The 15,699-nt window shown below is 33.3% G+C and overlaps 1 protein-coding gene across 1 annotated transcript in view; it reads right to left on the bottom strand.

Annotated features, from left to right (window-relative positions):
* GluProRS (Glutamyl-prolyl-tRNA synthetase) overlaps positions 1–15,409 on the bottom strand; it is a 39,488-nt gene extending 24,079 nt beyond the window's left edge. The window contains exons 1-12 of the mRNA XM_085948482.1: positions 15,300–15,409; positions 14,803–15,144; positions 13,726–13,885; positions 12,817–12,939; positions 11,536–11,662; positions 10,459–10,651; positions 9,549–9,720; positions 8,155–8,313; positions 7,413–7,487; positions 6,561–6,705; positions 5,786–6,039; positions 3,909–4,116 (exon numbers count right to left, since the gene is read on the bottom strand). Coding sequence (XP_085804608.1) covers positions 3,909–4,116; positions 5,786–6,039; positions 6,561–6,705; positions 7,413–7,487; positions 8,155–8,313; positions 9,549–9,720; positions 10,459–10,651; positions 11,536–11,662; positions 12,817–12,939; positions 13,726–13,885; positions 14,803–15,144; positions 15,300–15,336 — 1,995 coding nt within the window. The 5' untranslated portion in view covers positions 15,337–15,409. The remainder of the gene's footprint in view (positions 1–3,908; positions 4,117–5,785; positions 6,040–6,560; positions 6,706–7,412; positions 7,488–8,154; positions 8,314–9,548; positions 9,721–10,458; positions 10,652–11,535; positions 11,663–12,816; positions 12,940–13,725; positions 13,886–14,802; positions 15,145–15,299) is intronic.
* Positions 15,410–15,699: the final 290 nt, after the last annotated feature.

Consider the following 15,699-nt stretch of genomic DNA (forward strand, 5'->3'; position numbering starts at 1 on the left):
CGAGGCGTTTATTATGATCACTCCCAAACTCCCAAACAACAGACGAAGCCCTCAACCAGCATACTGGGCGAGAAGGAGAATGCATCTTCTCCCTCTCGCACTTGATGGGAAGTGACACCAACTACTAGATATTTTGAGTAACATGTGAACACAAATGATTTTATTCTCGGTTATAATATTATATACTAATATGATAGCTTTGACAAATTAGCTAAATTTTGTTAAAAAACGAGTCTAAGTGACCAAAACCTTGTGTGTTACGGTGAGATCCATGTTTGTCAGATAAGGTACAGTACGATGAGAGGCTGAATAGTGACTGGACACTGCCAGAATGGTCAAAGTAATATGTTTTGGCTTTATAAAATTTTTTGAAGGAACATAGTCCAATGTATTATGATATTACTTTCCTTGTACAAATGAATACATAGATTAATTCAGTTTAATATTAACATAGATGTGGCTATATTATTTGTTTATCTGATTAGTAAATATAAATACTTATTGATTCATTTGAAAATATACTTTTATTTAAGGGGGGACATGCTCGTCGAAGGTCAAAATTGAGTTTTTATTGTATTTTCAAACCATGATCCTGGACACTCCTTAAACGTTGTAGATAATTTATTTATATAATTTTGAAGCCTTATTATCCTTTATAGTTATTTTAAACATTTGATGACTGCATGAAGTATTTTTGTTACATAAAATAGTATTCTTTTAAACCTCTCGCTCTAATGTTTTAGAATATAGTCATATTTCGGTACATAACTGTGCAGTGGTGTTAAGATTTTTTACATTTATTAATTTTTAAACGCATTTATAAAACCATTAGCATAATTTATTACGAGATAATTTTTGTAAAATATTCACGATAAAAAATTATATTGATAATCTCTGTGATCCCAAATTTGACAAGAATTAGGCATTTTATTATTCAAAAAATCGGCAAGATTAACACATTTGAAGATGATTCTAAAGATATTTTTTATAAGCTATGTCTTTGACTATTCAAGTGTGATAAACATCTTATGACTAATGATTGCTTTATAATGATTATTGACCTAAGAATAAGGTAGTGTTTTTTTGAAATACGCCATTTCTTTTGTCATTCCCCAGTGGTTAAGCTACAACATACGGCCGTCGCCATAAATTGACAAACTATAATTGAAGTAGAGAGTAAAATGATATTGACGCGCGTGTTTGAACATGTACCGTTTAAAAAAAAATTAAAAAAAAATTTAGTTAGGTACATGTTCAAACACGCGCGTTAACATAATTTTACTCCCTACTTTAATTAGAGTTTGTCAATTTATGGCTACGGCCGTATGTTGTAGCTTAACTACTAGGGAATGACAAAAGAAATGGCGTATTTCAAAAAAACACTACCTCATTCTTAGGTCAATAATTATTATAAAGCAATCATTATTCATAAGATGTTCATCACACTTGAATGGTCAAAGACATAGCTTATAATAAGTATCTTTAGAATCATCTTCAAATGTGTTAATATTGCCGATTTTTTGAATAATAAAATGTCTAATTCTTGTCAAATTTGGGATCACAGAGATTATCAATATAATTTTTTATCGTGAATATTTTACAAAAATTATCTCGTAATAAATTATGCTAATGGTTTTATAAATGCGTTTAAAAATTAATAAATGTAAAAAATCTTAACACCACTGCACAGTTATGTACCGAAATATGACTATATTCTAAAACATTAGAGCGAGAGGTTTAAAAGAATACTATTTTATGTAACAAAAATACTTCATGCAGTCATCAAATGTTTAAAATAACTATAAAGGATAATAAGGCTTCAAAATTATATAAATAGATTATCTACAACGTTTAAACCGTGTCCAGGATCATGGTTTGAAAATACAATAAAAACTCAATTTTGACCTTCGACGAGCATGTCCCCCCTTAAACTATGATAATGACTTTTTCTTGCATTAAGCATTATTTTGATGGAGGTATTTGTTATATTCTATTGTATTCCATTCAGGGAGTGTATCTTCCATACAGCTATCCTATTCTCATGCTAACTATGATCTATGCTCTATGATCTATGATCACATGCGAAGTGACACTTGGCCAGTTCAATGACCAATCAGAGCAGAGCCATGGCTCAGCCAATCAACACTCGAGTTGTGAGACTATTTTGTCACTGATGACATGTCATTCTTTTCAAATTTCATGTCAATTCTACATGATATTTTAAAAACAAAAGCAATCGTGCAATATTTTTCAAGTTGACATTGATGTAGATAAAATAAAATATAATAATGTAATAGTGTCAGAATTATATTCATTTTTGGCATTTTTAAACCAGAATGGATAAAAAGGTTCTACAATTCGGCAGCTGACATAATAGATTGATGGGTAAGCCTCCTTTTAATACCTACATGTATTCTATACGCTAGCTAATGATAGTATAGTAACTTCGGTAACTTTAGTACATTTTAGACTTATTGTTTCAAAATTGTTATTAATACGTTGTCGATCGTTGGGTTTTCGGCTGCGTAGAAAAACAGCAAGCGGTGATTTATAATGAAATCTTCAGGCTACATCTACACATAGGAAATTAATGAAGTCATCAACCTGACAGGAAGTGGTGACAAATAATTCGAGGGCTTAGTGTCAAACAACACTATCTACAAAAGTGCAACTTTACAGGAGAGCCAAAAATCGTTATTTTAGATTCATGTAACTTTACAATGGAAATGTTTATTTAAAACCTAATGTTAATATTTTATAATTTATTGTGTATTGTACATTTATTTTGCTTATGATGGTGTTAAAATTTATAGGGATAGTTTTAAAAAAATATGAAAACACGGGTAACTTATGTAATTAGCGTTAAACTTTACTGACGATTTAATAAGAAATTAGAAAAGATTGACATAACGTTGTTTGACTATCATGTAGCCGTAAATTTAAAATAACGTTATCTCAAAAAAAAAAAAAAACACTTTTTTGTAGATAACGTTGTCTGACTTTAAGCACTCGAATTAGCACCAGCAGTCGGAGTACGTAATTATCACAATGGCGCAACTTGTAGGGGGCATCCTCTTGTATGAAACTAATGAATCTAATATATTATAATATATATACGTCTGTTATCTATGATTGTATTACAATATATATTTGTCTTGATTTATCTGTAACGCATGAGAGGAAACATATTATGTAGATATGTAGGAGAGATCGAGACAGGGAGAATACGTATTAAAAGGGGTAAGGTGAAAGAAAACATAAACACAAATTCTAAATTTGAAAAATAAACTGACATGAAAAAATAAAGGAATCGATTATTTGAATCGGGTCGTGAAAGAAAACAAATGATAGGACACTCATAATAGTTTGATAGATCAGTCACCTGGTAATTTTATCTAGTTGATATAAACATACCACATAAGCGTGAAGTTCAATAATTTTGACAGAAAATATGACATAGTTAGAGCAACGCCGAGCATGAGAAAACGGTGCAATAGGCTTCATGTAAGAGTAGTCGGGGTAATTGTGCCGTAGATGCCGTCATGAGCTTTTATAATATTTTTTTATACGAAAACCGTTTATTCCATGTAGACAATTATAATAAATATCTTTTTCTGTCGGCGCATAGCCTTTTTGATCCAATAATTGTTAATTTAAAATTTGACATTTTTATACATTTTGATGCATCATTATTACAAACTAAGATTATATTAGGTAATATTAGGTTGGGGTAGGTTAGGTTAGGTTTGGTCTAAAAAGAAAGTTATAAAATCTCATGACGGCATCTTTTTTTTTTTTTTTTTCCGACCATGTCCGATCCTGATAGGATCTTATCATGGGGACAGTAACAATAATTAAGTTCACCTTATTTTTTTGTTGTTTCACTATAATAGTAGCTATGTACTAACCCTGGTGGTGTGGCCGATGTACTTCTTGAAGTCGTCGTCTTTCGCGAGAACAGGCTTAGAGATGATGTTCTCAAAGAAAACACAGAATGTCGGAGTGAAGGAGTCAGCAGAGACATCGGCAAGCCACGTCAACTTGAGCGTCTTCTTGTAATCTTTGTCATCTAAGTTTGTATTGGCGTCCACCGATGCTACACTACCGTCCGCAGATCTAAAATAAAACAATACATTTTGAACAATCAATTTATGCTATATAATAATGAAATTATATGGATCAGAATGCTTGACACTCAGCAAACCGGATGAGAGAAGTATGGATATCTTTGAGAGGAGAGTTTTGAGGCTGTTCAAAAAGGTGGAATTTGGAGGTCAAGGTATGATGAGGAGCTATAGACACTTTATGGGGGCGAAAAGATCACGTGGCATATGAAAATGTAGAGACTACACTAGATCGGTCACATGCATAGAATGCCGGAGGATATACCGGCGAGGCAACTATGTTCCGCAACCCCTGATCGCAAGAGAAGACATGGACGGCCGAAACTGAGATGGCTGGACTGTGCCACGGGAGATTTAAAAATGATCGGTCAAAGCAATTGGAGTGTCGGCGCTGGATCGTCCAGGATGGAGGAAGTTTTTGAAGGAGGCCAAGACCCACCAAGGGTTGTAGTGCCATAAATGATCATGATGAATAATGAAATGTATTGAATGACCATTTTAGGACCATAACACATGATCAATACTCCATTATGGCGGCTGAAAAGGAAAATAACGTGCCTTTACTCGGTAGCGGTGACTTTATTCGGTAGCAGAACAATATAAATCTGTTCTACTACTCGTTTTTATTTATTGGATAAGTACATCGTTTTTTTACCAAAGATTTCATTCAATTTCTTGTTTTAATTCCACATTTCGTTCACTATTATATCACTTATTTTTTATCCTGATATTATGAAAGTGGGAAATGAAGTGTATTATTTTTCGAGCATATTATATCACATCTTACGACACGAATCTGTTTAAAGAAAGGGGGTTATGGTTCTTTGTTATTTTCACATTTTTTATATTATTTGATCTAAATTAACTCTAAAATATTCCTCACTTTTTTGTAACGAGACATTGATATGATTTATTGTATTTTTATCTTTATAATTTACGAAAATATGGTTAAAATAGATATTGTTCACATTTGGACACTTCTAATGTCGGAAGAGTAGTATGTAACAATAATTTTTTTACGTGACAATACAATAAATTTATTATTAGGCAATTATTATAAAGTGTTGCATGTAATTAAATTTATTAATCCATAGTTAACAAAGATTTTTTTAAATATTTAAATAAAATAACTATTATGTTATAAGACCAGACTATGTAGAACACTGAAAAGATATCAAATTTTTTAGAATCTTCAAAAATACCCTGAGGGGCAATCAGGGCAGTCCATTGCTATGGGGTGGTGTGCAACCAATAAGGTTTTACATTGCTAATGTGGAGATAAATTCACCGCAGTCAAAACAGTGAGCCCGATACGATTTTGGCGCATAATATGGCCATCTCCACGAGTGTCAGCGATAAAATATCAAACGTAGTAATAGATATGTAATTGCATAACTCTACTATATAAATGCAGTATAAATTACTACTAAAAACGACAACTTTACCACATACCACATTTCCTTAAAATATTTTTTGTTAGAATTTCATTATTTTGATTATACATACTTGTTTCTAAACTAAATTCTAGCTGTCATAAATTGTGTGAATTTTTTTCAGATTCTATTCTTCATTCCCTTCATCCATATAGGCCAATATCCAGATGTCAATCCACTAGATGGCCGGACGCTTGTGTTTAATTTTTATATAGAAAGATATCAAACCTGTAAATCTTCTCAATCTTGATGTTCCCCCAGTTGATGAAGGTGGCATTCTCTCCTTCTTTCAATAGCTGGGCATCAGCCTGATCGATGAGCACCTTTGGACCGACCCATACTGTTTTGTTGCCAACAGCTGCATTTTTGGGATGGCATGGGATGGTGAGAGCCTCCTCCTTCGTTATATTCTTCACGTTGACCACGACGGGGGTCGGAGACACCTCTAGAGCCGTGTAACGAGGGGCAATCGGATCGATGACCTAAAAGAATTTACAGTACCTTTGAATCTAAAAATAATAAAAAGGATTACCAAAGTAGGTTTCTATTGTGATTCCTTGTGAATAGAAAATAATCAAACGTGTCATAATTTTTGCTGCTGATTCTTCTAAATAAATGACCTTTAAGTATTGCCTAAGCTCACCTAATATGTCCAAAGGACCAGACATGTAAATCGGTTCCAACTTTTGTGTTTAGTTTTCTTCTATTGATAAAAATTGAATACACATCAATGATTTACTATATAGGATATGCGTATAGCTAAATTCATATAGATTTGATGCGTAAACATTTTCTGACAGTTCGTCATTCATTGGTCGGCATATTGGTATTAAACAGTATGCAGCCAATGAGGTATCGACTGATTAGTATGGTGTGACTTTCATCCAATGAGATTTTATATCGGATTTGGCCAAACTGATGGTGGGTAATGTACAATAATTCTTGTTTGTAAGTTTCCACAGCGAAAAAATCAAACATCATTGGATACACATATTATGCTTACCTTCTTATTGAATGACCAGATCTTATCCCATTCCATGAAGACAACGGAACGAGAAGATCCTTGTGCGATAATAAATTGCTTCAATCCTTCCACTGTCATGCCTCTCCTTAGAACTCCACGGACTGTAGGGAAGCGAGGATCATCCCTAAAAATATTTTTTTCCATCAGTATTCAAGTTTACTTAACAATTTATGAATACATAGCTCTTCCATTTAAGTCAGTGTCTGCTAAAAATTTTTACCAGACAGTGCATTATGACACCTCTAAGTTACATAGTTACACGCAGATAAATGAACATGTGTCCAAACGGCAAAAGAGATTTATTGGTTGTAGTACCTATTCAAGGATGTTGAAAATACGTAAATACGTACTATTACAGCATCTTCGGTGTTTTGAATGCATGATGTACTAAAGTGTAGACTGACGATTTCCATATAATTATTGTTGTAATTTCCATAGCTGAGTGAGCGTTGAGCGATTTCCAACTTGAAAAATCACTTAGTTAGTAGTCACAAGTAGTTGTGTGTAGTAAAATTTTCACAATTACCATGGCCTCACCTCAATGGTGCAATTGGTTATCAACCGAAATAATTATGAGGGTGAAACAATCACGAAACATATAAATATGTATGTATAATGAAGAAAAATCAGAACTATCAATAGGATATGATATGTACACATCCCCTGAAGGTAAAAGAAGACTCGGGCAATTGAGACTGAGATGATTGTACCTACTGCGCCACGGGAGATTTGACGATGCTTGGCCAAAAGAATCGGAAAGCAGCAGAACTGAATAGAACAGAAAGGACAAAGTTACTAGAAAAAATTAATAGTTGAAAAAAATTTGCTCACCAACCATCCACAAGGCCTTCTTCGACGAACCATGTCAGTTTTCTTTTAGAAAGAACTGTGTTGGTCATGCTCAGTCTGTAAAAGAAATTTTGAATTGAATTAAAACCAAACGAATTATTATGTATGAAAATTTTAGGAAAATTATGGACCACATCATAATAATATCATAACTCTATGAAAAAACTACACATTGTTGCTGCACCTTCATGACCAGCTGTGTTTTTTGCAAAAAAATTCTATATTCTAACATGGCAATCTAAATTCGTGATAAAGTAATTTTGTTTATTCAACGAATAATTCACAAGATTTGAGAACGTGAAAAATAAAACCATTTGAATTTGATAATAAATAAATCAATGAATTATGACGAAATTAGCTGGTAGTATTTTTATCTTGAAGTGTTCAACAAATTGCATTAATTTTGCCAATCAAATACCACTTGATGACTAGATTTGTTCAGCAATTATTGTCCTTTCTCATTTCCATTTGAGGTTTTTAGCGAACTCTAATATTATATCGCATATCGTTGTTTTATCCATAATGTGAAAGGACAAAATATGGAAATACACATGGGTACCATAATATAAATATACACCAACTTATACATATATGTAAAATTCTTACTTAGGTTTTGAATGATGAAAAAATTAGGCAGTCAGTTGCATATACATAATATCTTCCTCCAAATTCATTCAGAGATTTGTGATATGAAACCAGCAATCGTTAGAACAAAGTAAATCACCTGCTGTACTCCCATATGTAAGGTCTTCTCAATTCCAAGGCTTCAATGAACCAGTAGAACTGTGGATCCCTGTCGTGATATTCCATGGTTCGCAGTACGTGAGTTACTCCTTCTACGGCGTCAACGATTGGACAGGCAAAATCGTAAGTTGGATACACCCTGAAATGAGATTAGGAACTAGCATGAAATAAAACATCACAGTTATTCATATTTTCTGAATCATATAGCTTGGACTATAGTTAGGGTGGCCAGATTTGAGGATTGTAAATAGGGGACAGTCAGAACCATTTTTTTATATTATAATTGACATCTCCGTCAGTCAGCCGTTCATTCAATATTTTATTTTACAAAACGGAGTAGTAACATATTAGGGCTGAGCCTAATCAAACAACATCCATTGATCAAATTTGCAAGTTTCAGGGTTAACCTTGGCAATATCCGCACATTTAATAGCATCAGGATTTGTTTGGTTGAGTGAATTTAAATAATGTTAAAATGCTTGCGGTTTTTGTCAGTGATTGTGAAGCAGTATTACTGTGTGAAGTTTGCTACAAAAGAATCCGTAAAGCAAAATGCATTACAGCTAATTTAAATGGTAGTCCGTGAGCCCTTTCTTCATGTACTTCACGTTTTCGTTATCCGAGGGTAATTGGTACTGAAAAAAATACCTCTTAAAGCGAATCCACTTAAAATGGGGACTAAAATTACTTGCGCTATTGCACTTCTGTTTTTATAGTTTTTTCGCATTTTTCTGCAAATTCGTAACTACGGGGACTCGGAATACTCGGATAATTAGGACCCCCTGTACGTACAGTTGTTTCCACTTCATTGGGATACATCGGGACTGTGACATTTTGGCTAAATAAAGTGAATTCCACATGAAATTAAACAATGAATATTTTTCATTTGAAAACATGGATTTATTTCTATACAATGTCAAATCTAAAAGCAAATTTACATACGACGCACGCAGCGAGGCGGTGTAGCAGTAGCGGAATATTGTACGTGTATGGTACCCCGGTAGACTCTACAGGCCTAATGACCAGTGTGGCACCACACCGACGTGACAGTAAACATTTATGATATCTATAAATTGTTGTGTAACAGAATGTTATGTATTGTGATCTTAAATTTACAATCCTAATTAGGCAATGTTAAATTACTGTCAGTTCCTCGGGTTGGTTTCTGTTCCTTGAGATTTGGACCAAATAAGCGACTGCACCAATTAACCAGTGGCCCAATTAAGCCGAATCGTCTGTATTTAGACTATGCCCAGTAGAGAAGGTTTTCTTCAATGTGGTTGGTATTATCAGACCAGAATAACACGATGCCTTTCACCATGTATTCGTATCACTGCAGAAATACATTGGTTAAACAAGAATCAAAATACTTACTTGTATTGCGTTCCCGTTCTAGGATGCGGTTCCGGTTTGCAACGGTAGATGGTGGGGTCTCTCATGCAGCCGTTGGGTGATTGCATGTCGATCTTGGCACGGACACAGCACTTGATTCCAATCTCGCTTCCTGCTTTCATTTCTTCCCATAATTTCAAGTTCTTATCCACCGCTAAATCACAAAAACACCATTAACTTATTACAGACTGTCCTCAGTTTCTAAAATATGTTATTAGGGTATTATAATATCATGTACTATGAATAATTGCTTGCGGCAACTCTTATGTAGGTAATCACAGTTTTAAGTCAAACTTTACTGGTACATATGATAAGAAATCTTTCAATTGCTTCTATAGAATTAAAACTATTCACTGCGAGTCTAACATCAAATCATGATACCAGCAAAAGAATGAGTAAACAAGAACTATTTTAAGAATACCCGACATCTGCAGCACCTTGTTACGCATATTGATATATTCCACTTACGTGAGAGTGAATTTAGGTGGATGTTGTTTTATAAGTTTTTAAGATAGGGTCTATCAATAGTTCACTCTGTGTCCTTCCATCTACTTGTATTTTTGTTATTTTATTTTATTGTATTATTAACTCGCATTTCTCTGTATTTTTATTTTTAAAATTGTTAACACTTATTTTATGTCATGTCGTGAACGCTTTGAATTCATAATTTGTTATGTTCATTATATGTAAAATAAATAAATAAATTTGATTTGATATCATGGTTACTGACTGTACTGTCCACGACAAGGCTGTACAGTGTACATCCACAGATACGAAACTAAAACAATCAACTGACTCTCTGACTAATTTATTATTTTTTGACATTTATCTAACACAGATTGCTTTGTCAAAGCCTCCTAAAGATTATTATTAAATAGGTTTCTATACTTACAATTGTCCCGATTTGAGCTGTTGACCTTCTGCTCCCGCTCATTCTTCATCTGCTCGGGTAAGGTATCGTCAACGAAAGCCTTTTGCTGCTTGATAAGTCTCTCGCACATTTCCAGCATCATGTCGAAGTATTGTGAGGTGTGCGTGAAGATATCGGGCTTGATGTCCAGCATTTCAACATCTTCCAAGATAACCTGAACAAATAAACACTCATTTTATTGGTTTCATACTAAGCGTAGCATATAGGCCATCACAGAGAAGAGCTTGCATTAACAGGTTTTTTATGAGGAATGGAACAAATACATTGAAAAAACATCATGTAAATTTTTCCAGACAGGATTCTCTATTCGAACCGGTATCTCTGGTCGTAACGATTGACACATTACTCTGAGTAACGTTTGCTCTTAACTAATCGGATTCCTTTTGATATTCTTAGAGCAACATTTACATTCATATACCTACACTACATATTTCATCATAAAACATATCTCTTGATAATGGCCTCTGCAAAGAGCCCGAAGCGTCAAGGAAAGAAGGTGGAAACCCAAAAATCTACTATGATATAAAACAACCGTGAAAGCCGCAAATATTATATAGGATTCTAACTTGCACTCTCTCCTCCATATTATCATAAAGATATTTATGTATTTTTACATATTTAAATGAATAAACACAGGTGACATAAATTATAAATCAAGTCGTCGGTTGTGTTGAAAAAAGCAAATAAACTCTTTAGATTTCCTTACTAGCAGTTTCGCTCAGGGTGTTTCTTTGATATTTGTGTATTTTTAGTTTCACATTACTATACGAAAAACAAATTACTCAATGAATGTTTTGCACAGAGTGTCAACTCTGACTTTATAGGTTCCAATTGTGGGTTTGCTTGGTTAGATTAAATTATTTTGCCTATAGATAACCTATCACCTTTTGACATATTATTATGAATTCCTTTTTTGAAATTATCCTCATCCGTCAGAAGGTTTTTGGATTATCTAATACTTTGACAACAGTCACTGACAAGCATAGTAATCATGCCGTCTATAATATTATCTTATTATCACTTTGTCGAATGTCGTACCTTTTCAAAGTGAACATTCTCTTTGGCAGGGTTGGTATCATCGAATCTCATGATGAGTTTTCCATCGAAGGCTTGCTGATAATATTGATTCAGAAGGGCAGCTTTGGCATGACCAATATGAAGATATCTAAAGAGATAGACAATTATTATAACACAATTTATAGTCATTGTAAACATTAATAAACCATAACAACTTCTCAATATAAATAAAGGATAAATGAATAAATCTACCCTGGTCTCCCTTATACAAGCTAATATAATATACAGTAGAACTTTGATATAACAGACTAATGCGGGTGAGGAAGTGTCCGTTATATAAAAACACAAACAAAATCCTGTTTCCTCGTCTTCGGATGATATATCCGTTATGATATATGATATATGCCACACCCGTTGTGGAGTGACGTTATGTTCGATGTTGATACACTTGCTTTCGGTAATAGTTTTGTTTGCACTTTTGAAGTCAGCTAATTTTTTATAACCAACTCTCTAAAATTACGTATATTAATCATGATGCGATAGCCAGGGTCACTTTCATCTACTTCTAACCATTGTAAACTTATTGAATGGAGTAATAAATGCATCCATTCATTTTGAGTAAACAAATTAAACTGCTGTGCAGCTGTGTGAATTAGCGGACAGTGTTGCAAACATCAGTGGTACCTTCAGTCTACGAGCAGGATGGCATTTGACTCAAATTAGAGTTAGAGAGGTATACTGCGTAATTATCATGCACAGAACATTGTTTACAAGCGGTGACACTTGGATTTAAACCTGTATACTTAACATGAACAGGATGTTTTTAACAATTTTCACATTTGACCGGATATTTTTTCCATTATATCAAGGTTCTACTGTACTAAGATTTTTTTTTTAAATTCTGAAGCTCTTCATAAATAAGAAAAGAGAATTTGTAGAAAAACTGTCTTCTATTCTAATTCTCTACTTTGAATTCTGAACTTTATTAAATGTTTGTATTTCAAAATAAGATGAAAGTTACAAGCAAGGCTTACATGTCGATTTGTGAAAAAATTATACTAAAATAAGTATACTTAGTTATGGCAATATCAATTTGAAGCGCTGTTGTACGGAATAAACAAAAATATAAAGACATAAATATATTTGGCACAGTTCAATGATTTGTCACCAAATAATTTTAGATACATATTAGATAAAGATGATTCTCTATTTTTATTCTACTTATAAAATATATTACGGATTACTGAAAGTCGGTACAGTAATAAATTAATATATTCATCAATAATATCATGTCTGACATACCCAGAAGCTTCTGGCGGAAATCTGACGATGACTTTCCCCATCTCTGCTCCGGGAAGGTCAACAAACTTTCCTTCCTGCAAGCGGCCACCCGGCTCAGTACTTTTGTTGTTACCGACTTTCTCGCTGAAAACAAAATAGTCATCTCAAATTCTGTAGCAATTAAAGAATTTGACTACATATAATAAGAAGGCTCCTTGTAAAATGTTAGTATGTACTTATTAAAATAATTGTAGGCATTTTTGGAATTTTTTTAGTGTGATAGGTTTGGTATCCAGAGTAAAATTAATATTTTTCAAGTTGGCGGACTTGAATTGAAATATGGCGGCTTGTTAGTAATCGTCAACTTTATTTTTATTTTCTAATACAAATGACATTAACGTTTATATCATCTAAATATTCTCTAAATTCAATGGATAAGGAAGCAGGCAAGAATATGCAATGTGATAGATCGCTAAGCAGATGAAATGACAATGCGCTGGACATGTCGCTCGGCGATTGGACAACTGCAGGATAAATGCTGTCATAAATTGGTACCCAAGGAGCGCTAATTGCCCACATGGACACTATGGCAGCGAAGAGTGGATGGAGCTATGGGGAGGTCCTCATCCAGCAGTGGATCAACCCCGGCTGATGATGATGATGATTCTTTAAATATCTGCATATATCTTACTGAATAATTATGATTCAATTCCATACTTACTGTAAAATCGTTTAAAGATTCATCTCATACACAACCATTTCAGGATAGCGTGTGTTGCATTTTACTCACCATCACCTCATATGTTATGCAATTTAAAGTTAAAACTATACGGATTGGGCAACTTAGTGTATTATGCATATTGCATGCTAATTATTATTTCCAATAATGAAATGAAAGTAGGTATAGGGATGAGTTATTGACTAACAAACCTGGAGTTGGAGTCATTTTTCGAGTTGAGTTGATCTAATACTTCTTTGGGAAGAGAGTTCAGTGCATTCATAATGCATTGCTGCGAGTTGATTAACTTCATCCACCTTACTACATTAGTTGGATATGATTTTTTCAACAATGTAGCATAAGACTGTGAACCTAAACAAGAAAATAATATATTAATTAATATGCTGAGCTTCTATTTAACTGCCTAACATAAATTGCAAACATACATACTTAATTTGTAACAACATTTACGGCGAAATACTTTAATTACATTTAATTGAGTTAAATTCACTAAGCTTAGTGAAACCAAATAGACAGCCATTTTAAAAGTTGGCGTATGTTTGTTACGTCGACAACAAGGAAAATATCACCAGTTTTAAGGTAAAATACAATACATTATAAAAAATATGATGCCGAATGGGAGACGAACTTGCATCCATCGGATTCACGCCAATGAGCTTTACCATCGAGCCATCTGTGTTCTACCTCGGAACAAATTTTTCAAGTATATTTTATAGTTTGTCACCTAATTTAAGAAATATTTTTGTTCTAGTAGGCGTTTCTAGAACGGATCTGAAGTGTTTTCAAATTATGTATATATGTTCAATATTGTGAATTATTTATTAAATAATTTTATAGTGTTTTGATAGTGCAATGAAATCTAAATAATTTGAATTAAGAAGTACTTAATTTATTTTTATCATATCTTGTAGAATATAAAATGTTCTCACAATAGTTTTTTTACGGCATGAAGGTATGGACACTGAGATATAAAGAAGATTTGAGGCTATCGAAATGTGCCTATACAGACGTATCCTCAAAAAAAAATCAAGATTTCTTCTGTTATAGGTAAAGCTTCGATCTCTATTTATGACTATTAAAAAAAATATAGAAAATAAATTAAAACTATACTGAATTGTAATGGATTCATGAAAGGTTCATATCCTATTCGGTAGAATTTTCTAGGATTTTTTCTACATGATGTATCTTCAATAATATGTCACACTCTTAAATCTTGCGTATTATTCATGAATTATAAAATCAATTTCATAGTATGATGTTTCACTTACCATTTAAAACACTGCACACTGCCAAATCTGCTATGGTCAAACAGTTTGATACCAAAAATGTCAGATGTGCAAGAACATCATCCAAGTATTTAATTTTATCAGGCAGGCAATTGTGCAGTGTCAGAGAAAATGACAGCCAATGATCCACGGAGATTTGTTCCAAAGGAGTTGTCCCGTAAAGGTTCGCATCCTTAACTTCGCGAGCCAATATTCTGAGGATGTCATTTTGGGTCTCGTATGGTTTTGACACTCCGTCTTTGAATGTCACGACAGATTTCGTGCCCCATGTTATTTTCACTGGGAATTTGAAACCCTTCACAAATTCACACGCCGCCAACCCTCCTGAAAATTTAACATATTGCCGGTGTTCGAAATAAGCCGTATTCAAAAATAGACATAACCTAAGTTATTCAATTGAAACTGTTAAGTTTAAATACAAATATACTGCAATGTATTAAATGAAAGAAAATAATATTTAAATTAAACGATAAAATTACCGATTGGAGGGTTCGAAGTATTACACAGTATTTCCATCTTTTAATCAAAATTTGACAGCGATCTGTCACTGATGCAAGATAGTGCAACCGTAGCGCGTGTAGAAAAGAAGGAAAAAATATTTTTAAATTTTACACCTACAGATTTGATAATTTAACCCGCAGACTCATGGAAACTTATAAAATAATGTTCCAAACCAAAGAGATCAAATCTCTTTGTTCCAAACGCAATTAGGCACATAGATAGTTTTAGAGAGAAGTTAATTATTCAAATTAATCTTTTGAAAATGAGAACAAAACAAAATATTTTGTTGTTCACAGGTAAATACTGACTCAATTAAAATAAAAAAAAAATTATTATTTATTTTCAAAAAAGCTGCATACGAATAGGTAGGTATGTATC

Source organism: Rhyacophila brunnea, unplaced genomic scaffold, assembly GCF_057557595.1.
Source record: "Rhyacophila brunnea isolate RB1 unplaced genomic scaffold, BYU_Rbru_1.0 scaffold_20, whole genome shotgun sequence".
NCBI classification, from domain to species: Eukaryota; Metazoa; Arthropoda; class Insecta; order Trichoptera; family Rhyacophilidae; genus Rhyacophila; species Rhyacophila brunnea.